Below are 25187 nucleotides of genomic sequence, written 5' to 3'. Positions count from 1 at the left end.
CTTTCCTTCCTCCTTAGTCCATGCACCTCACTACTGACTAAAGCATAACTACTTCCGGAGAAGCTCAGTGGTGCTATGATTCTGGGGAATAACATCCACCAAAACGGTTCATTTAGAGAATTCAAATGCTAGAGCTTGAATCAATGAAGTTGTGAAAAGCAGTTGTTATTATCATCACACTAGATTTGCTTGCAGAATTTACAGTCTACAACTCTGTCTATGTCAAGCCACCAGGCAACAACCACAGATACCCTAGCACCTTGTGAACCTTTTGAGAACACCCAGCCCTTCTCTGTCTCACCCCAAACTACCACCGTTTCATTAATTTCTCCCTGGATAGTCCTAACTGATCATGTGCCTAGACAAGTCCCTTACTTCCTCCCTTTTACTGGTGACTGAAAATTCAACTAGATCATTGTTTGTGATTTGATATTTTAGAATCACTGCAGATTAAAGTAGCAGATTTCAGTACTAGAAAGAGGCTTTGTGCAAAGTGTTTGCATGCAGTTGAATCCTGCTGTGCAGCATAAGCTTTATGCAAATCCATCAATCCTGCAATAGGCTATAAGAGACAGTGCAGGTTCAAATGATGTAGAGAAGAGACATTGAAAGAAAGTGGAGATTTATAGAAACACTGGAAGAAAGTGGTAGATCTTTTGGATTTAGAAGAGGTGTATGTGCAGTGATTAGAACAAAAGATTGGAAGAGTCCTGCACTCTTCCTGGCTACTACTAATTACTGTATGGTCTTCAGCAACTCACTTATTCCTGTTTTCCAGAAGTAGGAAGTTAACACCACACAGCTCCCTTACAGGGGCTCATGATGCTTTGCATTTGTAAATAATTTGATATACTGGGCTGAAAGGCAGTATAGTAGGACAAGGTATTATAAAATGCACATGCACAAAAAAAAGAGGACATGGAGCTCATTTGTCATACAGATACAGAATAGCTTTAAACTCTAAAATCTAGTGTTAAAATCAAAGTGAAAATAGGTCCAGGCACTTCTTGCAGTACAAGGATGTGACAAACAAGCTGCTGAGAAAGAGGGCCAAATTCATCCCAGGGAAGTCAAAGAATAACTGTGCCCAGAGTATAACAAGTGGTGGGACTGACATGAGCTGGGAGAGCAGAGGAACAGGGAAAAAGTTACAGCATGCTATAGCAAAGGCTCCAGGCCCTACAGCTCCTTACAATTCCACTTGGGTAGTCTGGATCATTACTGAAAGAAATACTTTGTACTATTTCATATATTATCAGATTTTGTTAGTTCTGGTAGTATGAGGGATTCCACCTAGGGCTAACAGAATTCATTGTTAAGGCCTCATGCAGATGGTACTTTTAGCTCACAGTGGAAAAATATTACCCCAACCTGCTTTGTGTTGCAAAACCTAAAGCTGCAGATTCATATCAGTGTAGTTGTTATCTGTTCTTGAACTAACACCAATTTTATTTTCCTTCCTATAGTATAAATGGAGCATGGTACATGCCCTGTATACTCAGCCATCCAGCAGCACGCAGGAGTAACAGAGAGATTTGGTGTGTGTTCCTTTTTCCTGGTTGAGGGAAAAAGATCCTGGAAGACTTTACTCACACAGAAAAGCCACACACAATGCATTATGTATGTGCACCCTGCTATTTCTGCCATTCCCTAATGCAGCCTCAGACCTCTCAAATCACTACTCTAAACAAATATAGGGAATGGTTCCATTAGAGCTATAGATAATCTTGTCTGTTTTGTGGCAAGTCAGCTCTCATCTGTTAATAAGTATAATTATATACCCAAGGCCTTGGAATGTCAGTCCAAAACAACAGGGAAAGCCAAGTACTGTACTGTTCATACCACAGAGTCAGCTGAGATCCTGGATTATAAAATTCCACAGTAACAGGGTTATTATTTTATTGGGATTATTGCTGTGAATGAGATACTTGTATTCTTATATTGCACCTATAAAATGGACTGAACACTGTACTATGATATTTAAACATGAAATGAGACACAAGAATGCCCCGCTGCAAGTCAGTCACATGTTTTGTAATACACCATTACACAAATAATCTTCCATGATTGTCTTCAAGATGACTAATAAATGCATTGCAACATTGGCTTGCAAAGTGAAATTCTATCTGCCTGCCATCCATAATAAGCTAGATTTATCCCTGTTGCAACAACTAACATCAAAGGAGCTTGGATGCACACTTGGTCCATTATTTAAGTCTTAATGACAGTTTCCTCCTTCCCTCAAATATATTATTTTACATTAGTGGCCCTAAGTACTGCAAATTTAGTGCAGCTGCAGTGTCCTCTATGGTGGGTTCTAGTTCTTTTGGCGAGCCCGCCAAGTAGAGCTGCAATGCCCTATGCATGTGAGCCACGTCGAGGGAGGCCTGAAAGGCAGTTCTAGCCACCAGATGTGTTTCATTTATGAGTGATCTGAATTGCTCTTTTCTCTCTTTTGAAATAGCATTAATAAATTCCATGATATTGGAGTAATTGTTGTAGTCATAATTTGAAAGCAATGTAGCGTAGTTACATAACATAAGAATGGCCATATTGGGTCAGACCAATGGTTCATCTAGCCTAATATCCTGTCTTCCGACAGTGGCCAATGCCAGGTGCTTCAGAGGGAATGAATAGAACACATAATCATCAAGTGATCGATCCCATTGGCCATTTCCAGTCTCTGACAAACAGCAGCCCCTGCCTATCCTGGATAATATCCATTCATGGACCCATTCTCCATGAACTTATCTAGTTCTTTTTTGAATCCCTTTATAGTCTTGGCCTTCACAACATCCTCTGGCAAGGAGTTTCACAGGTTGACTTGTGTTGTGTGACGAAATATTTTCTTTTGTTCGTTTTAAACCTGCTGCCTATTAATTTCATTTGGTGACCCCTAGTTTTTGTTTTATGAGTAAATAACATTTCCTTATTTACTTTCTCCACACCAGTCCTGATTTTATAGACCTTTATCATATCCCCCTCTCCCCCAGTCGTCTCTTTTCCAAGCTTAAAAGTCCAAGTCTTATTAATAGCTCCTCCTATGGAAGCTTTTCCATACCCCTAATCTTTTTATTTACCTTTTTCTGTACCTTTTCCAATTCCAATATATCTTTTTTGAGAGGTGGCGACCAGATATGCAAGATGCAGATTCAAGGTGTGGGCATACCATAGATTTATAAAGAGGCAATATGATATTTTCTGTCTTATCTATCCCCTTCCTCATGATTCTCAACATTTTGTTAGCTTTTTGACTGCTGTTGCACATTGAATGAATGTTTTCAGAGAACTATCCACAATGAGTTCAAGATCTCTTTCTTGACTGATAACAGCTAATTTGGACCCCATCATTTTATATGTATAGTTGGGATTATGTTTTCCAATGTGCATTACTTTGAATTTCATCTGCCATTTTGTTTCCCAGTCACCCAGTTTTGTGAGATTCCTTTGTAACTTTTTGCAGTCTGCTTTGGACTTAATTATGTTGAGTAGTTTTATATCATTTGCAAATGTTGCCACCTCACTCTTTACCCCTTTTTCCAGGTCATTTATTTCCTGATCTGTGAAAAGGGCTAAACAGTTAGGGATATTTAGTTGGCTACATGTAGTTGCAACATAGTGGTTGAGTACACTTTGCGACCAAATAGGTCTAGCCTTTTTCACTCGTTAACCTGTGGTGTGCACCTTTATTGGGGCTGTTGCTCAGGTGGTTCACTGCCTCCATAATAAGAGAGCTGGAGGGGGTGTGGGAAAAAATAAATTCCATACCCTTTCAGGGGACGTAATATGTTTTGTCTGCCCTCTTGCAAGTGGGTGGAATGGTTGCTAGTGTTTGCCAGATATTGTTGGCCAGCTCCAATAGTGCTTTGTCAATCAGTAACGTGATTTTTGATGAGGCAGTGGTGTGAAGAATCTGCAACAGTTTATTGTGCATTTCAGTGACCTCCTCAAGTAGAATTTCCAGATTTTCTGCCACATTTTTAAATAGTTCCTGAAAGTGCATGAAGTCATCTGCAGTCATGGGGGGTATTATTGCCGCATCAGCTGATGAAGATGAGTTAGGAACTGGAGGTGATGGCTTCTGCTCAGTACTTTCCTCCTTTCCTCAGTAATTTTGGGTGGTGGTTCAGAAACAGGTAGGATTGATTGTGACAGAGATCTGGTTGTGTCCCTATAGGGTGTAGGGGGTCTGCTGTAAACCCTCGTATAAGCGGACCGTGTATTCCAGTTGGGCCATTACATAGGGAAAGGCATGGGTAGCCCGAACCAGGGAAGTCCATACCATAATTGTCTAGGGACCTATGTTTTAGAGATTCAGGAGTTGGTCTGGTAGGTGAGGAATGTTGTGAAGAGAAGACTCCTTCCTCTCCCATGTCTTCTTCGTTGCTGGAAAATGGTATGGGAGAGAGAGCCTCGTCAAGTGTGATGTGTACTGGGGAGGTATCTGTGTCAAACAGTGGCAACAGTGGTGTGCATGTTACATCTCTCTCTCTCTCTGATGGCAATAATGTTTTGATATGTGTTTTTGTCCCGGTGCCGACATTGGTACCGGGGTTTTTATTGGTGCTATAGTCCGGGTCGGTGCTGTCATCATGATGAGTATCATAGCCATACTCAGTGCTGTGGTTGGGATCAGCACCATAACCATTGTCAGTGCCGCAGTCAGAATCGATGCCACAGTCAGTGCTGAAGTTAATGTTAAATTGGTTGGAAGCAGCTTGACCTGTGAAACTGGTGTCCGTGCCTCTTGTTTCATTGGTGCCATAGCGGAGGTCGATTTATTTTTTATTCTTATTTTTGATTCCTCAGTGTAACATTATGAGTCCCTGGTGCTGCTCAACAGGTGGTAACAGAAGAAACCAGTGCCTCACGTCCTTATTCATTGAATAAGAAGAAACCAGTGCCTCACATGTCCTTATTCGTTGGTATCACTAAGAGATTTTGCCATTGAGGTCTTCTTTTTTGCTGTTTTTTTCTGAGGCATGTTTTCTTGAAGACTTTTCTGAGGTTTGAGCTGTTCTGGACTTTGACAATGAGGTTTCCTGGCCAGGATCTGAGGCGGGTCTCAACAACTTTTCCATTAAGATGAGTCAGGTCCCTTCTGGCTCTAGATTTTAAGTTTTTACAATGAGTGCACTTTTGGGGTATGTGCCCCACATCCAGACATCACACACATGGAGAGTGTCCATCTGATGCTGGTATCATGTCTCTGTAGGACATGCATTGTTTATAATCTGGTGAACAGGGCATAATGTCAGGTTCCCTGAAGGAAAACGCTATTCTACACTATGAGGAAAAAAATTTTTTTAATAGGGCAAATGACTAAACATATACTCTATAATGACTATCTAATTGTTAAAAAAAGCTAAAGGTATGAACTGCTGAGGGCTCCGTCTTGGACTGCAGATGGTTGAGAAGGAACTGAGAGAGTTGAGTCACGTGTGCGCCAAGCAAGATAACAGCGCCATGAGATGGGGATGACATGCGCGACCCAGAAGACCACTGCTGATAGAAATCTCCGACTTACGACACACCAACACCAGAAATGGAGCACCCAAAGGGACACCATTTGAAGAATATGCAGTTATGATTGTGTGCTGCACACCTTTAGGTGTAAAAATGTCGGCTAGCAGCAGGACTGTAAACAGATTTGAGATAGAGACTCTTACAAAGAGAAAGCAAACAGATTCTCAAGGCAATTATATTCTCTGCCATTTACCGCCATATACCCGAATCCTAAAAAAAAAAAAAAGTCAAGTCCACATATTGCTCTATGTGTATGAAAAATTCATCCGTTTCCCCCCTTAAGTAGTCTTTCACTGGGATTTTAGACTGCTGAAGAGGCAAAAGGAAAACCTTTTTGAACAAAAGCTATTTTTAGAAAAGAAAGCACTGTGAAAGCACTCTTTTTGCAGTGAAGTGTTGATTACTGTAATTAACTTTACATGGATCCTATTATTTATGTTAATTCTGGTAATGGTGGATCTACAGTCATTGGAGAGGGCTTGGAGTCCCTTCATAGCTGTTAACCGATTATTGCTAAAATAAGGTTTGCATTCAGTTCATCCTCACAGGGAGTTCCTGCAGTTATTAATGTCTCTTGGTATGTTTCTGCATTACTCTTTACTAAGAACAGGATTTAGGCTATTTATGCTTCTGGTTACATTTCCGCAAGCCTAAATTTTCAAAAGCAACCAGTGATTTTGGGCACATTACTTGCTAAGTAAATTCTTCTTAATAGGAACTCTGTTTATTGTACGGTGCCAAGCATACTGTAATCTTTAAGTGTGCTGGGAGAGAAAAGAAATAGTACCATACATAGCAGATTCATTCAATTAAACACCAAGTTTGAGTTTGCACCTATATACCTTCGGAAACCAGGGGCAGTCAAACCATGCCCAGATAAAGGTGCACTGTAGCCTTTTAGGAAGCGGCCAAACTAGGTTGCATAAACTTACCATCCTCTTCAACATAAAGATGCAGCGCGTGGAGGTTACAAGACCCAGTCTGCCATGTCCCCTTTTCCACAGGTGGTCTGGCTGTTCAGATTAAAGGGGAGCTCTGCACAATGGGGCATGTAGTCCCTAGGCTGCTTCTCTGAAGTGGAGATTGCAACCACAGACCAGGTTAGAGCCTCGGGGACAACACTTGGCCTGTGGGCTATATTGCGGCATAACATGAGCCCAGTGCAAGCTGTCAATTAAATTCCTTCAACTAAACCATTCTGAGGACTACACCCTGCAAACCACCCATGCTATTGAACAAAGCCATTTGTCAAGGCCACACAGTTTATCAACACTTACGTAAGTAGCAACGATGCTTTGCGCAGCCAGCATGATAGACAGATAGAGGCATGGGGCAGAGGAGAACATGCCCACAGCACAGATAAGAGGGTCAGCCTTAGCATTTATCTTCTTACATCTTCTTGAAATTCCTGCCCCAGAGATGACACCAACAATTCCCGTCACAATGGTAATTCCTCCAAATATCAGGCTGGTGGTAAAGCAAAGGGATGGGGTGAGTAGGGTAATAAAGACACATTAAGGGAGAAGAATCAGTCCAAGAGTCTATCATTAATTTGTGACCTCAGCTTCTCTTGTATGTCCCAGATTGAAGTTTCAAGCTTCTTTTCTTCCCACCCCTTTTGTGTGTGTTTACTTTACAAAGCAGAAAAGAAATTTAATGGTGATATCAAATCTGGCCTCCATTTTACTCAAGTCCTCCAGGGCTAGATACATGCCTCAGCATCTGCAAATTACACCTCTGTCAATGTCCTGTCCACCAAAGCAGCGTGCACAGAGCAGGTGTTATCACCCCTGTCCTGAGGAAGGGAGATCAATTTAACAATCCACTGGGTGCTCCATCAGTAAGAGCTGCCTTAGACAACCATGGATTCAGAGGTGTTTCCAGTCATCATAGCCACACCTACAAACTGAGTTACTCCCGCCACCCCAAATGCAGATGGGGTAGCTTTGCACCACAGTCTGCTCCCTTGGAAGAGATTCCATCACATGTGATCATGCTGGTACAACCCATCATAACCTTCAAATTAATCCGGCTCACATGCGACACTTCTCACACTGTTGGATACAGCGCCTCTTTACGTTACAACTCGGGACAGACTGAATTGTTATCCAGTTGGAACTACACAAAATATTTTCACAATGTAGAATTTCAAATGCCACTCAGTTTTGTATCATATGCCTGTGAAAGCTGAAGAGCTCCTCAGAGGAACAGCCAGTTTGCCTTCTTGAAAGCATGTGACCTAGTTGCTCACAAGACTTGACTTCCAGTGGGACTTTTGTAAACTCTTTCCTCTCTGTCCCAGATGAGATTTTGATGACAAAAATAAACTTCCGGTGATAAATAAAGAGTGTGGCATGACTGACTGTTTAATCCGTCATAGCTCTCTTGAATGAAGGGGAGACAGGAGTGTAGTGTTCAGAACACAAGAGGTTCTAAAGATTTTAGCATTCTGGCAGCACGCTATGTGGCTTTAAGGTTATATCTACTCTGCAATTAGACATCCACAGCTGGCCCGTGCCAGCTGACTCGGGTTCATGGGGCTTGGATAGAGCCTGGGCTCTAGGATCATGCAAGGTGGGAGGAACCCAGAGCATGGGCTGCAGACCAAGCCCAAACGTCTACACTACAATTAAAAAGCCCCTTAGCCCAAGTCAGCTGGCATGGGCCAACCATGGGTATCGAATTGCGGAGTAGACATACCCTTAAGAAGCTATGCCCTTTCTTGGCTCTCCCTGGATCTAGGGCAGGGAGCTCTGCACTTGTACATAGCAGACTGTGATGCCAAAGGAGGAATCTGTAGCACACTGGCTCTTACCATTTCTCCTTGTTACTAATTCTACACTAAAAAGGTGAAGCAATAACTGACAGCCAACTCCATTAGCAGAGTTCAAGTATGCAATACTCTAAGAAACCATCACAGTTAAACAGTTCTTGTTAGAAATGATATGGATAGAGCATCAGTGGTCAAAAGATCTACTTTACACTCATTTGCCTGGTGCAGGCAAGTTTGAAGCTCTAAGGCAGTGGTTCTTAACCCGTGGCCTGTAGACTCCTTGCGGCCCAATCAGCACTCAGCTGCAGCCCATACGACATCCTCAGGGTCATACAATATATATATTGTGTGGATGCAGCCCACACAATAGAGAGCTACATATGTGGCCCACAATGATAAATAGGTTGAGAACAACTGCTCTAAGGTTACATTAATGTTTTTGAGGAGCCCTTTTGTGTTTAGAGATCCCTTTTTATCTCAAAGGAGCTATGAGCTGTAGGCTAGTACTGAAACAAAGCCACCCATAATATAGAAAGGGAGCAGTTAAGACAGAAACAGGGCACAGCACAATGGGCAGGGGAGGGGAAGAGGCCTTTTGGCTAAGTAGAGATCAGAAACTCATTTCTAGGGATGGTTTTTGTTTTTTAAAAAGACTGCCATGGGATCTTTTATGTTTGAAAACCCCAGGTACCTGTCTGGTCAGTGCAAAGGTCTCAGCATGGAGACCTGCACACAATCTCCATGGAACATATTTATCTGCCTTGCAAGGATGGGGGGCAAGAAGTCAGTTACGCTGGGATTTTAAACCTGTGTTTAAAGGAACCTAGGTGCTGCAACATTAGTGCCTAATGCCCTCTGGCTATTAAGCAGCTGCAGACATTCTTAAAGTATCACTGGAGAGATCCGGGAATATGCTGCTCATTGAACTCCCAGAATTGTCAGATGTAGGTCTAACATTTCTATGTATGCGTTGCCTCTTCATTGTTCAAGTATAACAATATAAAGCCAGCTATATGCAGTCCCTGGTATTCGTTTATGCCAAGAATTAAAAACAATGACAAACCAACCTTTAGGGAGGCAGTACATAAAGTTAGATTGTAACTATCAGGTGCTGCCTTTTACTTTCTAAAGGCAGGGTCTACCGTACTGCCATTGCCATGGAATAATAATTCAAAAATAAGTCAAACAATAAAACCATGCACCCACACCTTACACTTGCAAAAATGTACTCAAGATACAATTGAAAGTTTAGCTTTTTTCCCTCTCCCACCCGAGTCAGACCTACCCAAGCCGGGAAGAACACTCATTTCCTAAGCAACAGTCACTAATAAGTAATATGCAGCTTTCAACTACAGCTGTGTGAATAAGTGATTTTTCAGTTCACTAGCAGTCCCAAAAAATTAAAAAATAATTTGAATTTGACTTAAAACAAAATATTTTTACATTTTAACTATTTTGGTTTCTAGTTTTAAAATAAAATTGGAATTTGAAACAAGTCATTTAGGCTATAGTTGAAAAACCAAAGTGTTTCATTTAGAATGCCAAAACCAAACATTGATTTCTAGAATGGTGTTTTCTACACCATCTCCCCACCCCCAAACAGAAACAATTTGGCAAATCAACACAAATTCGCAAAAAATGTTTTCGTGCCGCAGAATCTGCATTTTTCACCAAAACTGGGTTCTGCTGAAAGATTTCCCCCTGCTCTAATACTGACATCTGTACCAGGGCAAATATGCTTCCCTTTCAGTTACTTGTAGGTAACATATCATTAAAGCGCTCTGCTATCAGTGAACCTGTGTTAATCTAAAAGTTGGACAAGTCCTCCCAGGCTGGGTTTCACTGCCTAAGTGTATGCTGATGTCTGATCAGTGCAAAAAACTTGTGCAATGAAATTCTGACTGCTGCCGCCATCTCCTGTCAAGCTACCCATCTGATTACCCAATTTGAAGATATCTCAAGCACTGAGTTCAGAACCTTCTGGCCTGCTTCCTTAAGGTTTCTTGCATCTCACAGACACCAGGACATCACCAGGGTTCTACTGGTTTGCTTTATCTCATTCTAAACCCTTACATAGATGAAGAGTATGGCAAATCACTCAGTCCTTGAAAAATCCTGAAAGGCTAGGGATAGATTGGTTTGGGATACTCATGACAGATCATAAACCCGACGAGTCAAGGGTAAGCACACTTGCATGGAGTCTGGTACCGGGCAGTCAGTACATAGAGGAGTAGGGGAGATGTTCTGATGTTTGCTGTTGACAAAGGCAGTAGCTGGCGAGGGTCAGAGCGCAGTACTGAATACATTCTACTACCCCTAAGTGCAGAAGGCCAAAGAGGATAGTCTTCCTCCACCCTGAAGGAGGAAAGGTTCTGAGACCATCACAGCCAATGAAATGTCAGATCAGAATTACAGCCTCAGATGCTCTGTCCTGCTGCCTTGCTGGGACACATGGTAACAAATCCCTCCCTTCCTTCTGACACCACACACAGTTTTCTGAAGGTACCAGATATTTTATCTGTATATCAAGATCTGGAATGGAGAGTTCCTCTCCAGAAGAGCTCAGTTGGCAAATAAATTATTGATTGGTAGAAATTACCCTATTTTGATATAAAAGGTTATGGTACTGTGCCAGATGAATGAAGTCTGCTTCACCCTGGAGTCACAGTGACTTTGCCATCCTGGCAGTGGATTCTAATACCTGAATAGCAGGAAAGGAATAGGGATGTCCATACTTTTAGAAAGATATGGACAAACTGGAGAATCTGATAACAGTCTTCAAATATGTTAAAGGGAAGAGGACAATGATAATTTGTTCTCCATATCCACTGAAGGTAGAACTAAACTCCCTTAAACTCTGAATCTAAACCTCATACTTCAACCCTTCTCCAACCAGCAATTTTTCATTACCTGAATGTTTAAATTACTTTTCCCCTCCAAACCACATATTTTAATACAGTACTGATATAAATCTGATGCAACTGGAATGCCCTATAAGGGAATAAGTTTCATTGGGGTGCTCCCCAAGAAGCCAAATTAAGGGCTTGTCTGCACACAGAAATTGCACAGGTTTCACTAATTCAATGTAGCAAAATCAGTGCAAGTCTTGTGGGAACACCTGAACTGATAAATGTGTGTGTGAGGCTGACCCTTAGACTTCTGCTTCTTGCAAGTGCTGCTGCTTGTCTGGGATACCTGTCAGGGATTCAGGGGCATCCAAGTAGGGATATTGTTTAAAGAAGTTATTATGTTGCCCTGGATCTCCCTTACTCCACTACAAATCAGCTCCACCTGGGAGAGATCAGAGCCCTTTGCCAGTGGCAGATTTTAACATTTTAGTGAGCCGGCACATTGTACATGAGCCAAATCAAGGAATCGGAGAGGCATTTCAGGAGCAAGCCAGCCTCTTCTCTTAATTAGGTGATCCATTCACTTGGGCTGAAGAGCAGTCTTTTCAATTCAGTAGATTGTATCACAAGAAGTGTAAAGTAAAAGAAATTTAATCCAGAGATTACATTGATAATCCTAACATGCACACCTCATCTCTTTCCTCAGATGATTTAAAGCAATGTACAGATGTATTATGCCCCATCATAAAGAGGGAATGTTGGCATTAGTTCCTGGCTCCATCACATACTACCTGTGTGACCCTGGACAAGTCAGTTATCTGAGTCAGTTTATCATCTGTAAAATGGAGCAATACATCAACATTAATGCCTCATATACCTTCTCAGTAAGCGTTCACAGCCACATCCCACCCTTTGTCTTCAGGAAGAGAAAGCACATGATAACCATTAGCATTTAGAAACAGGGAGTGGTCATATGTGCATTTCCTATATCCTGTCTGATCTTTTCAGAGTAAAGTGTGCCTCACCTGTTAGAAGAATTGCATGGCTCCTGAAGGCATGGCGGTACAAGGTCATGGGCTAGCTGTGCCATGGAAAGGAACAGTGGTACCCAGAATCCCAGGGCTCCCGTCATAAAGGCCATGGCTGTCACACCCAATGAGGACCAGATGAAACTTCGGCTGTCACACCAAAAGAAATAAGTATTAGCGTTATGATCAACAGTTTGAAAGAATGGGGCCTGGGAAGAAAGGGGAAGTCCAGCCTGGGCATCTAGTGTTCTAATAATCAATATGAATGGATTGCTTCAGAGAGCTGTAACAATGTGTGAAACTTCCCTGTTGATTATGAAGATCTGATCATTGAAGAGAACAAATCTATATACACTCAGACCAGCAAATAGTAGGCATTAGTTAGTTATGTGAACTATTGCTTTCACCGTGTTAAAGTCCATTTTTAGTCTCTTGCAGATTCAAACCAGCGTTTGCTGCAGGTAGGTGCTGAAAGTAAAATTACAGCTTAGGAAGGTGGGTGAGAATTTAATGACTTGCCAACAGTTTGAAAATACAGTGCACAGAGCCCCAAGTGCCTCAGGATGATTTGAAGTCTGTTTTGTTGCCAATACACACGAGTACAACCATTTGTTTGGATGGTGCAATAGTTAAGAAAGGGGTTGAGAAGTTAAGTGTTACTGTATCTCAAAGTGTCATGGAAGTATAAATTATTTCTTAGTCGGTCTACATAGTTTTCAAGCTGAAGGATAAGCAATGTAACAAGCTGCCTCTACTAGTAGCAATTAGAACCATTTAACTGTTTTATAGACCCTCCCCCTCCCCCGGGCTAACAGTAAGTCTGCTTTAGTTTAAGGGGTCCATAGAGTCTTAGTGATTTAGATGACGTCTTAGTGTAAGGTACATGTGCTGCAGCTGACACGTCAGAATGCCTCCGTGAGCCAAGACTAGAACCTTAGTACCTCATCTCCTAAAGACATGTGGCTCTAGCACTTGAGTTAAATAGATCTCTCTTGATTTTCTTTGTGGATCAGTCACTACTAGAGGTAAATAGGTCACAGTATATGACACTAGGTGGCCACAGATGTGTTACATCATTAACGTTTGAAGACCTCCTGATGAGAAAAGCTTTGCATTGCTTGCACTGGAACAACCAAAGACAGAATCCCTTTTGGCTCACTTAAGACAACTATTGTCTACAGACCAAGAAAATCATGATTTGGGTCTCAGGTGTGATTACTGCATAGGATACATGCAAAAAAACTCCAGTCTCCAAGTGGAGGACTCTGCTCTAGTGTCCACCCACCAGCTAATGAACCACAATTCCATCCTCCCAGATGATTTAGCCACTCCATGATGGCAAGATACCATGATCAAGCCTGGTTCCTAAGAAAGCAAAAGAGTGAGTTCATCTTTAAAATAAAGGCAGCTGACAAGAATGCATTTCAAGCCAGATCACTATATTAGTCCTGCCTAGGAGAAAGACACTTCATGCAGGTCAACAGTGCCACCTAGCAGATAAAGAAAATCAGCTTTTCTAGCCTTTTGCCAAAGCTGAAGTGCTTAGCTAATCATGCAACACAGGATGCACGGTTACTCCATAAACCTAAAGTCCTGATCTTGGAGGATCTAGCCCCCTGGTATCAGAAGGCACTGTAGCTGGCTATTTAATACCATACAAGACTGCCTGAGAAGTGCTGATCCAATGCTCCTTAGGAGACACCAACAAATTCAGCACCGTGAAAAGCAAGTATTCACACAATAATATCAACATTAACACCTGGGCACAGAGTTCAACAGCACATTGGTCACAAGTAATGGCACTAAGTGTAGCCTTTGGAGCCATAACCACCTACTTCTTGATGAGGGATATGACATCTTCACACCAGGTCATGCTGGCAGTACTCTGGGCACCATGGTTCTCATTTGCTCCCTGAGTTGTGCTGCTGGTGCTCTGGCCTCCGTGTCCCTCAGCTGCATCCTGGGTTGGATCAGGGACCAGTAGAATCAGAAGAACCAGTGCTATAACCCCCATGCAAGGAGTTATCTGTATAGACAAATTTGGAGTAAGGTCATATCACCTTTCCTCTTATACTGAAGGACAGTTAATAGCAAAAGAAAGTCACAACATTGCGCCTAAAGATTTACATCTAGGGAAGCTGCAGACAGGCCTAAACCCAGCTGCATGTATCACCTAAACATGACTAGCTTTTATCTAAGAGGAGAAATCCTTTTGGTGACTTCAGTGAAAAGATGCAGTATATTCCCCCACCCCTTATACATTCTCCTATGCAAAAGCACTGTTCTTGTCCCCATGGTCCTGAAGAAAAATGTAAGGGGAGAGCTCCCCATGATGCAACGCTGGGATCTTGAGCGGGAGGGTCACCAAATATGGGAGTCTTAGCAGACCTGCTGCAATTAGAAGCATTCACCCCAAACATGCACACTTCTAATCCTCCAAGTACCTCAAAGGGGTGGGGGTTTATTCAGGTCACTTTGAGCAGCATGATGTAGAAGAATTGAGCGTGGGACTGCAGCAAGTCAAGTATTCCAGAGTTCTAGTCCCAGTTGTCACTCATTTCCTGTGCAGCCCTAAGTCAAACTCCATGTCCTCTTTTCCCCACTGACACTAGCTGACACACTTTGCAGGTAAGCTAGGAAGATTTATAAAGTACTTTGAAGAAGTGAAATGTCCTGTAAGGGCAGGGCATCCATCATGGGAATATGACTAAATACAAGAGGGGAGAGGGGTTGTTTCCAGCAGTTTTGTTTTTGCAAAACTGGCTCAACAATTTGTAACAATTTCTCTGCAGAATGACATGATTCTATGCCAAAGTGATGGCCATTTTAATTTTTAGGTACCTTTGTTTGAAAAGGCCAGCTACCCTTCGGTCCACTGTAGTGCTTCCAAATGGGTTTTGAATTAGGGAGTGCCTTTGAGACTAAGGAGAATTCAATGTCCCACCTAAAAATTGATCTGAGGGCAGCTCGGCAGCTCACCCATCCTTGCTTTAAAATGAGCACTGTTACAGTCATGGAGCCTTAAAACACCACTCACGCTCCAGAAAGAGTTCCATTAAATAGTGAGTTCACGTAGGAAAAGGGGGCTTTAACATAAGGTTTTAGGACTGCAACTCTCTTGTCTGTTGTGATAACTATGTTCCCATCCATTCATTCTTGTATTTTGTTTCTTTACATCCCTTTTAACATTCTTGTTGAGACACAGTGATCAGATAAGTTGCTACATATAGGATTGAAATCCTCACGATACAGACCCCAATAAACTATGTCGATCCCAATTAAAACGGATTGTACAAAGAGTGGATCAGTACTGAGCAGTCATAGAAAAGGAAAGACTCACCCTGAATGCCCAATGCCAATGGCCAGCAGCCCGTGTCACAACAGATGCCAGAACATAACCAAGGCCACTGTAAAAACAAATACGGATGCCAAGACTTCATTAATTTCCATTGGTTCAGGGAGACCCCGAGACCCCGCAGGGGGAAGGATTTGTACTGAGAGGAGGTAGAGGAACATTTTTTGCTGTCATTTCCTAGCAGTGAGGCCTATTCAATTGTAATTCCCATGGGAACCAGTCGGGCTCAGGCATTTTAACCTGCTCAGAGCAGGTTTGAGATGGTGCTAAGAATACCCAAGCCAGGTCTCCATTAGCACAGATGCAAGTATGCTGATGCTATAAAATGGGTACTGGTTTTTCATAGTGCAGACACAGACTGAGTGTCCCTACTGTTGAATCACAGGTGGTCAGGCTACCTTCCCTCAGCGGACAGATTTGGAGGGCAACAGGAGAATGGCCCTTACCCAGCAGTCCCACACAAAATGTTAAGATTGGGGAGCAGCTTTCCTACACTGTTGGACTATCCTAGGAAAGGATGATCCAGGCCCATGAAGGCAGAGAAGCAATGTGGTGATGCCTCTGGCTTGCCTACTTTCTCCCACGGAGATAATGGTAAATGGGGTTGAAGGGGGGGGGGGTGGCGGGGTAGGGACAAGACTAAGAAACTAAGAAGTGCCAGTTACTGGCGAACAGCCAAACCTTCCAACTGGGATGAAGATATAGAAGACAGACAACATCAAGGTCCTTCGATCTTCTTCAAATAGGTCCGCAATTATAGTAGGTGCTATGGTGGAATAACTGGCTGTGCCAACACCAACAAATCCTCGCAAAAGGAAGAATATCCAGGAGTACTGGGGGCAGAAGAGGCATTAAGATCCAAAAAGCACATATGAAATGGAAGCTACCTTTTAAAGAAGCACTTTTTTCATGGGATGGGAGTTTTGGTGTAGACAAGTTTTTAGCTGCCTCTGCCAGAGTTCTTACACTTACCAGTGTTTACAATAGGAAGAACACTTTGAGTCCCCCGCATGGTTACTAAGGTAGCATCGCTAAACTGGAGGATCTAAAAAGGGCAGCTGAAGTGACTGGGCCAAATCCTGCAGTGCTGTGCATTTATTCATTCATGTCTCCCATTGACTTCAGTGTGTTATGTCCTCCCACACCTGCACCCGCTTGCATGACAGTGCTGTGCTTTTCAAGCTTCCTTCTGCAGCAGCATGAATTCTTGGGGTGTCACCGAGGGGCACTGCAAGGCATGGTCAGCAGTTCCACCAATTCACCAGCCAATCCCCCACACCCTAGTGCATGTGCTCAGCAAGAGGGCAAGGACACTGCTAACAGTATTGCAGCAGCAGCTGAAGAATAGCTTCACTGGTGCTCTATGGCTTGGAAGGGACAGAGTATCATTCCCTATGGAGCTTTCCTGCACAAAGCCCATTTACTCATGTCCAGGGTGCTGCCTGAAAGCTTTTGCAAAGTATAACTTGATCAGAACAAAAGTTCCATGAGTCACTGCAAGACTCAGGCAGCTGATTTCTAAAAGTATCATTCCAAATAAGGAAGTGACATACCGATTCAGTGAGGAATGAGCTGCCTAACGTCGCACCTGACCAGAGGAAGATACCAGCGCTGAGGATGACTTTCCTGTTGTACCGGTCACCAAGGTATCCAAAGACGAGTGCAGATAGCAAAAAACAGAGGATGAAGACTGCAATCCAAAGCAAGAGTAATGACAATGCTGGTCAGATTATTCACATAGCTCTCCTCCCTCCCCGGAGAGGAATACCATGCTCTTATTAGGCTGAATGTCCAATTTTGAGGTTGTAGAATTGCAATTCATGAGTAGTGAACTCGGAGCCAAACCTCCAGATCCAAACAGTTCACATTTTTATATCTCTGGTTCCTTTCTAGTTACAAGATGGCTGGATTTATTAATTCTGTCTTAGACAGTAGCTTTTATAGTGATCAAAGTTTACAGATGGAGATGACAAAGCCCACGAACAGTAAAATACATGTTTAAAGCAATCAACTGATTGAAATTTGTTAACGCTACTATTTTATATACATAGCTGAAAGACACTTCTCCCAGGTATCTCAATAGACCATAGGAGACACTGAAAATTCAGCCAAAGGTTGCACCTTAGTGACATCTCCCTGGCTTTTCTTTGAAGGCCTCCAGATTCTGCAGTTACAATTCAGACACTGTCAACCCAATTTACTAGTTCACGTCACCATCCAGAATGGACTAGTTATTCCCACAACACACTCTAAAAGGGCGTACACAACCTTAAATACTACTGAATTCTGTCACAGAGTTCTAGTTCTGGAACTGATCATTTTACAGAGACAGAAAGATACCCCACAGTTAAAATAAAACAAAGGAATTACACGCAATGACCACTTTATCTAGAACATTCATTCATGCCAATTGCTTTATGGAAAAAAGAGCTATTTAACTGGTTAGCCTGCTCCCTTTATACCCTGGAGTTAATTGACTAGGTCAGAATTTTTTCCTGTTAAATTCAGGGCAGGAAGCAAATAGCTTTCCCAATGGCAACCTCAAGGAGAATTTTCGTATGCAGAGCTTTATTGCCCAAATTGGAATTTGTCCGAGAAACCAAGGTTAACCCCTCAATTCTTATGGTTGAAGTCCCGAAGGAACCTTAGTGATCACACAGTCAAGACCTTTCTTTACTCTTAGAAGGCTGCAGACTTGATCAGATTTAGCCAGTGACTTTGAGTCTTGCATTTGTGAGCAACCTGACTAAACATTTTAAAAATCAAACCTGAAATCAACAGAACAGCGGGGAACTGGAAAAAAAAAAACATGGAGCAGGAAAAAGTTAGAATGCATTTTAGCAACAGACAACATGGATGTGTGGCAGGCTAAGTTGTTCCCAGTAGTGTGACATCTCTTTACCTGTCTGCAGTAAGCCTGCATGGCTATCACTGATGTTGAAGTACTTCTTTATATCCAACAGTACCCCTGCAACAAAAAGAAAAATCATAATCATGCAGCAATTGCAGAGTACCTCATTCCTCAGTAGTTGCCATTTTACTCATTTGCTAACCTGAAGACTCACTTCAAGACATGGGGCTGCACAGACATAATGAGTTTGTCCCATTAATTTTCATGTAATCTCACACAAACAGGTGCTGTAATCTTCAAAATGAAGTGTGCAAGACACCTTCCATAGCATCTTGTATACATCAATAAACTAGTCATTTTGAAGTTTCCATCACTTTGTTCAGGAAATTCATAGTCATCCTACTATGTAGATCTTGCAAGACTCAACTCAGCCAGGATTTCCACTACAGTTTCTGCAGAGCCATGTGTGAGCACAGTGATATATAAACAGTTTACAATTCAAGGTTTAGAAAGACCCAATGGGAAACAAAATAAAATAGATGGTAGTTTAATTTAGCAGGCTTTTAGCCTCATGGAGCTAGAGATACTGAAATGTTTAGGATAAGAAAAGTTATTTCTAAAAACCTGTTAAGGATGAGTTTTACCATTTCCAGCATACAGAGGTGCTTTAATTTCTGCCTTTCTCCAAAGAGAGTATCAATGGTTACAACAGTCCTTATTACAAGCTAAAGGCTAAAAGAAAGAAACTCAAGTGATTGGTATAGTAATTCTCTAAAAATGGTTTTCATCATTTGGAAAGATTGTTATTCTGACCACTTTGTATGGGTAAACTGAGGCACAGGTAGGATAGCAATTTTGAGACAAAGGATTCTTGTGATCCCTATGACACTGACAAACACCCCAAGTTTGCAATGATAAAGAATTATTTGATATTTCTGTATCTGGTTTATATAAAGATGTGAAGGGCTGGTTTATGCTCTTCCTCACTTCCTCTTAAATAATTAAGACTAGTGACAAAATTTGGACACTTCAGCTTATTCAAAATTATTGAAAGAAATGTTAGTTTTTTTCAAAATTATTTGACTTTACATCAGCAACAGAATGGGGAAAAATAGTAAGATTTAGCATCAGATGGATGCATTAATGCAATTGTAATAGAACATGACTTTTGCACGATATCATGACCATCACCATTTTTAAACGGCATTTGTAGCTAGCACACATTTATCGTGTAATAAATCACGCACCAGCTCTTTTCTGGGACAAAATTAAAGACAGATAACAGAGGCTTAAACAATAAAGAAACAGGGTTGTAATTTGTATTCCTTTAATCCGATGATAATAGAGGATGTTATATCAATTTAAATTTCTCACTTCATGTATTTGTTTAGTTTATTTTTATATTTTTGAAAAGGAATTTAAAGACTATAATGAGAAGATGGTGCCACTGTCTAATCTCCAACTGCTTGCTAAACAAGCAACTGTTGAATGTGGCTAGTTTAATGACACATTAAAGTGACTTTGAAATGAGACTAACAGAAACACTGAGGCTCCATGCTTGATTTTTAATTGCCTCTGATTATATTCTTCATGTACAAACAGATTTTCTTTTGTTGTCTACTACTCCTGCAAACTCACTCAGTGATTGGAGAATCTATTTTCCTTCACCGGTCGTTTCTACAATCAAGTGTACACGTCATGTGTACAGTCCCTGTGCCTTCAATACAGAAAACACAGGTGTAATTGAAGGCAGAATTTGCCTGCAAAGCCTTTGCTTTTAGTGATTATGTAGACCTTCAGACTTTGATTTTCATATCCCAAGATAATTTTGCAGGTCTTAAAATTAAGGGGGAAAAAACATTGATGTCAAAACACCTGGAACTCCAGTGACATTTTTAGTCACTTTTCAGAGCAGACCCATACTTAAGTCCTGAAGGTATTTCGTGATTGAGACAGAACTTTAATGGTCAAAATTTTACACCACTTTGATTAATTTCTAAACTAAACCCCTTCATCCATGCCTCTGGGGTAACACTGGTAGAATTTAGTAGCTATTTATCAATGCACAACACCACCGAACAACAGAAAATACAGAAAGTAATATATCTAAGTGAAACTACAACTGGAATTAAATGCTTCCTTTCCTGCATACACATATTGAGCGTTCCAACCCAGGTTAAAGATTTTCCATTTGAATGCAACCTAAAGTTATCCACTTAAATAATTCTCTAGCTTTCATATACCAAGCCACTGCAGTTAATAGGAACCAAAGATGATTAGCACCTCAGAAAGTCAGGCCAGTTATTCAGGTGTATAATGTTTAATGGGAACCAAGTTGGAAAGTATTGACCTTAATCCCCAGCAACAAAGATTATAGACAAGATGGTCAAAATTCAAACTAACATAATTATCAACACTTGAAGAAACATTTGACAGATTCTATTATCTCCTTTCCACTTATATAATTAGATGCACACAGACAAAAGGTAGAAGTTGAGGGTCTGAGCAAAGCAGATTGTATCTTGAAAAGAAGTGTTACGAACATAAAACCACAACTTCTCCACTGCCTCCAGTACTCTTGCAAGTTGGTGCATACACTTCCCCTACTTTCCTGTTTAAATCTATTAAAAGCAAAGGCACTTTGGGTGTATCTACACAGCCCATAGCAGCAAGTCTCCCAGACCGGGCAGACAGACTCAGACTAGTGGGGCTCACTCTAGTGCTCTAAAAATAGTTGTATAGACAGCACTTTGAAGGTGCAGCTCAGACCAGAGCTTGGCCTCTGAAGCATGGGGAATGGGGGGTGGGCTTCAGAGCCTCAGCTCCAGCCCAAGCTGCAACTTCCCGTGCAGCCTACAGAGCTATTTATAGAGCATTAGTGCAAATCCCACTAGCCAAAGTCCGTCAACCCGCACTGGGAGACTCGCTGCCATGGGCTGAGTCAACATACCTTTTATTTAAGGGTTCTGACATCCAAAGAGTTAGAGTTAAAAGGAAGGTGGTTGATGCAAGAATTCTGCAATACAGCTTGACTTCAAGCTGATGTACAGGATATTTCTATACGGTATAAGTCATTTTAACTGGATTTCCCACACAGCAAACAAAAGGGGAATATATAACAATTAGAATTAAAACATATTTCAGTTAACTCCTATCTTGCGATTAGGGTACAGGACTGATATTTTGAAGGCTTGGGTTCTAGCTCCATCTCTGCTATCGAGTTCCTGTGTTATCTTGGTTGTGTTAAACTGTGCCTCATTCTCCTTATTTGTTAAACTGGGGTGCCATCACAGACTTCAAAGGGGTGCTGTAAAACTTTCACTAATATGTGTAATGAACTTTCAGATCATAGGATCGAAGGAGCTAAGGTAGTATAGTTCTAGTCAGTAATGAGCCGAATGACAGTGACCATGACCATGACGTTGCATGCCTAGCCTTTGGCAAATTCACTTTATTAACAACCAACTTTCCCCAAGTGTGCTCTTTTCCCTTATTCCCCACCCCTGTTATTCTACCCATCCCCCATTCGGCTCCTAGCTGAGGGCCAATTATCTGATGCTTAAGCAAAAGAAAATAGTAAGAGAATTAAAGTTCCCATGAAGGGTTTATGGCAGTAACTGCCTTGCTACTTCATTTAGCTCATATTCCTATTTGTTTCCTATTCTTGGCTGAAAACAAGTCATGTTCATTTCCCCAATTATTCAGAGGGAAACAAATTTGAACCCACATGCAATGTACAGCCCCAGTACCTCTCAGTTGCTAAAACTGCTTGCTGTGTGAATTAAGTCTAAAGCATATATAGTTTCATCTGAGTGCACAAAATAACTCCTTTTCCTGTTAAGGGAAGTTAGGCATTTACTTAAGTCTAGACTGACTGATCAAACCCGCAAAGACTTTGACAAACAAGAGACTCATGATCGCCAAGTTGAAGTTGCTATTTTGTGAATAAAAAGTATGTCTGGTAGATAGAGAGACTGAGGGAATCCCAGTCTTTACGGCCAATCACAAACTAAAAATCACCTACAGGCAACCTGGGAAACCCGCCACAAGTTTTCATTCTTACCTCCAAGTTACCTTCCTGAGGGCAAGCTAGAGGTTTGCAGGCGAGGAAGGGAGAGGAGTAGAAATAGGCTTATGACACCTAGACAGAAATAAATCCCACAGATCACAATTCATCTGCAGAACCATGGCTTCCCCACTACTCCCCAGATATCCCATTTGCAATGAAGCTCCACTAGAAGCAGTGCTCTTATCACAGCTCCCACTCATGTCTTGACAAAAACCAGCCCCCTAAATTAGCATGATCTTATTCAGAGAGCTATTTGTGAGTCTGAAGAGCAATCCAATGGAGAGTGTGTATCCACTAGCCTCAGCTCTTCACACAATTATGTGAAACTCCTAATTGCATAGATCACACAGTTTCCACAGGGCCAAAAGATCAAACCACTTTCCCTGACAAAATTTAGCCAAAAGAGTAGATTTTTTGCTCCTTAAATCCCCTCCATAGGAGAAGAGAGTCAGGGACGATCTCATCATTAGTCCTTATTCAAGCAAGGCTCACAGAAGCTTTGTCTAAAGCAAGCAAAGAGGGCAATAATTCCCCACGCACTTCCCCAGGCAGATGGGAGCAAAGCCTACTGGAGGCAGATGTTGTGAGCTGCCTGTCAACACCCCCACAAAAACATCTTTGTCAAAACTGTGCCAAGTCGTTATATACAACCAGACCAGTTATGCTTTTTGCCCAGATTCCATTTATAAAAATGGTTGAAAGGTTAATAAATAATTAATGCAGGTTATACACGTTACAGACATGAATTGTTGGAGGTTGCTTAAAAATCTATTGACCCTTAATAATTATTAAATCATTGGTTAAAATCTATAAATGGCACCTTGACAGGAAGTGTGACCAACAGACCAAAGAAAATAAGTGAAACAGTCTGTGACTCTGAAGGATTTACTTTTTTTACACAGATAAATAGTTTTAAGTCAAATGTTTCCCCATTAACTATAGAGTGAATAGAGTTGCTGAAAACTATAGTTTGTTCTTTCTAAGATAGAGGAAGAAGAGTCCTACCTGGTACAATAAACCAATCCATATAGTTGAGTAAGTTAATATAGCACAGCACACCAACTGCTAGGTAAGATCTCTTTGCTGAAATGTTTCTTGGTGCCTGAAAGAACTGAGCATATCTTGTTCTTGGTGCAACAGCTCCATAATTCCGTGAGCCAAAGGACCTCTGTAAACGCAGGCCTGTGGACTCATACATTTCACTGGACCCCTCTGGCACAGAGTTCTGCATGATCCACAGTGCATAAAGCCACTGCAAGTTTCAAAGTCTTCCCTAAGTGCATTAAGTGAAGTCTCAATTTTGCAATTAAGTTATGAGGAACTTCACCCACTGTAGTCATTTCCTGAAAAGAAGATCCTCCCACAAGGCTAGCCACTAACACTGAAAATTAAGGTTCCCCATGGTAGAGCTTCTGCAGAAAAAGGAGCTCTACCCTGTGGTTTTTGCTGAGAAATGTAAGTTGTAGAATACATTCTACTTTGCACTCCAAGTGCAAAGAGCGGACCATGTAAATTCAAAATAATCCACTGTGAGTGAAGAAAAAATACTACAGAATTCTGTGAAGGCCTCAAAAGAAAGGATGAATGGAGAAGATCTTAACAATATACTTTTCCAGATGCCAGGGCTCAGGGAGACTCTTTAGAGCCAAAGGCAGCCTCTTTGGAGGAAGGGTAAAAGAGGAGAGACAACATGGTCCAGTGGTTAGGGAACTAGCCTAGGACTTGGGAAACCTGGCTACAAGTCTTTGCTCTACTTCCTATGTGAGCTTGGGCAAATCACTTAGCCTCTGCCTCAGTTTCCATCTGTAATAAAGGATAATAGCACTGCCTTCCTCCCTGGGGTTTTGCAAGGATAAATATATTAAAAGATCTTGATGCTCTAATACTGTGGTGATGTGGGTCACATACCTTAGATGTTGCTGCCAGACTCCACATAAATAAGGCTTAAGGGAAAATGGATGATTATTTGATCTACCAATGGAATTTCAGCATGTTTGAATATAGGGATTCTTTCCGGAAAAAACTGAATGGTTTAGCATATTTAGGGGGGAATAAGGAATGAACTTCCCCACCCCCCCTTGCATATTGCCAGAGATCATGGATCAATTTCACTTCAAGACTGAGTACTGAAAAGGGTTCTGAGAGGATTAAGCAGGCATTAACATCACCATCATTTTCCTCCTGTAATCAGGCAGTGGACTCGTGGTCTTTCCAATCTTATTTCTAGGCTTAGTTCTGAGCCACACAAACTCAAAATGAAAGAAATTCAACACTAAAGAGAGATTTGAAAATCACAGTGCAGCAGCATCTGTGATACTATGATTTCCTATGATGTTTCTGGTCACAGATACTTGAGTATTGTGGGACACAAGAGTCAGTGACTTGTTTACTAAATGAAATCCAAGTTGTGAATTGCTTGTGATGTAGTTAAGTGAAGTTCTAGGATAAACAGGAGAAAAAACCTCAAGGACATTTTCCTTGTACTGCTATAAGACCCAAAGACCTTATCATAAAGAGGCCAACTATACTTGATGTTACTCCTACAAAGGTCAACTATAGTTGATGTTACAGTGGTACTGGAATTACTGTTTGGAATGTCAACTGCTGGACCATATTCATGAAGTGCTTGCAACAGCTCCATGAAGTGCTTGTTTTAGAAGTTGGTGTTTGCCTTCTGACGTTATTCTAGCAAATCCATAGAAACTACTGTAGAAAAACATTCTGTGAACATAGACT

At 41.5% G+C, this 25187-nt stretch overlaps 1 protein-coding gene across 1 annotated transcript in view; it reads right to left on the bottom strand.

Annotated features, from left to right (window-relative positions):
* SPNS3 (SPNS lysolipid transporter 3, sphingosine-1-phosphate (putative)) overlaps positions 1–23682 on the bottom strand; it is a 43961-nt gene extending 20279 nt beyond the window's left edge. Inside the window, exons 1-8 of the mRNA XM_067537878.1 lie at positions 23457–23682; positions 18434–18499; positions 17085–17221; positions 16213–16364; positions 15517–15583; positions 14012–14202; positions 12174–12326; positions 6804–6993 (exon numbers count right to left, since the gene is read on the bottom strand). Coding sequence (XP_067393979.1) covers positions 6804–6993; positions 12174–12326; positions 14012–14202; positions 15517–15583; positions 16213–16364; positions 17085–17221; positions 18434–18499; positions 23457–23682 — 1182 coding nt within the window. The remainder of the gene's footprint in view (positions 1–6803; positions 6994–12173; positions 12327–14011; positions 14203–15516; positions 15584–16212; positions 16365–17084; positions 17222–18433; positions 18500–23456) is intronic.
* Between the last annotated feature and the right edge of the window lie 1505 nt (positions 23683–25187).

This window comes from Emydura macquarii, unplaced genomic scaffold (assembly GCF_026122565.2).
Source record: "Emydura macquarii macquarii isolate MOO-44397 ecotype Brisbane River unplaced genomic scaffold, CSIRO-AGI_Emac_v2 contig_450, whole genome shotgun sequence".
NCBI classification, from domain to species: Eukaryota; Metazoa; Chordata; order Testudines; family Chelidae; genus Emydura; species Emydura macquarii.
Note: the sequence above shows the minus strand (reverse complement) of the source record. Positions and strands in the feature narration are given on the sequence as shown.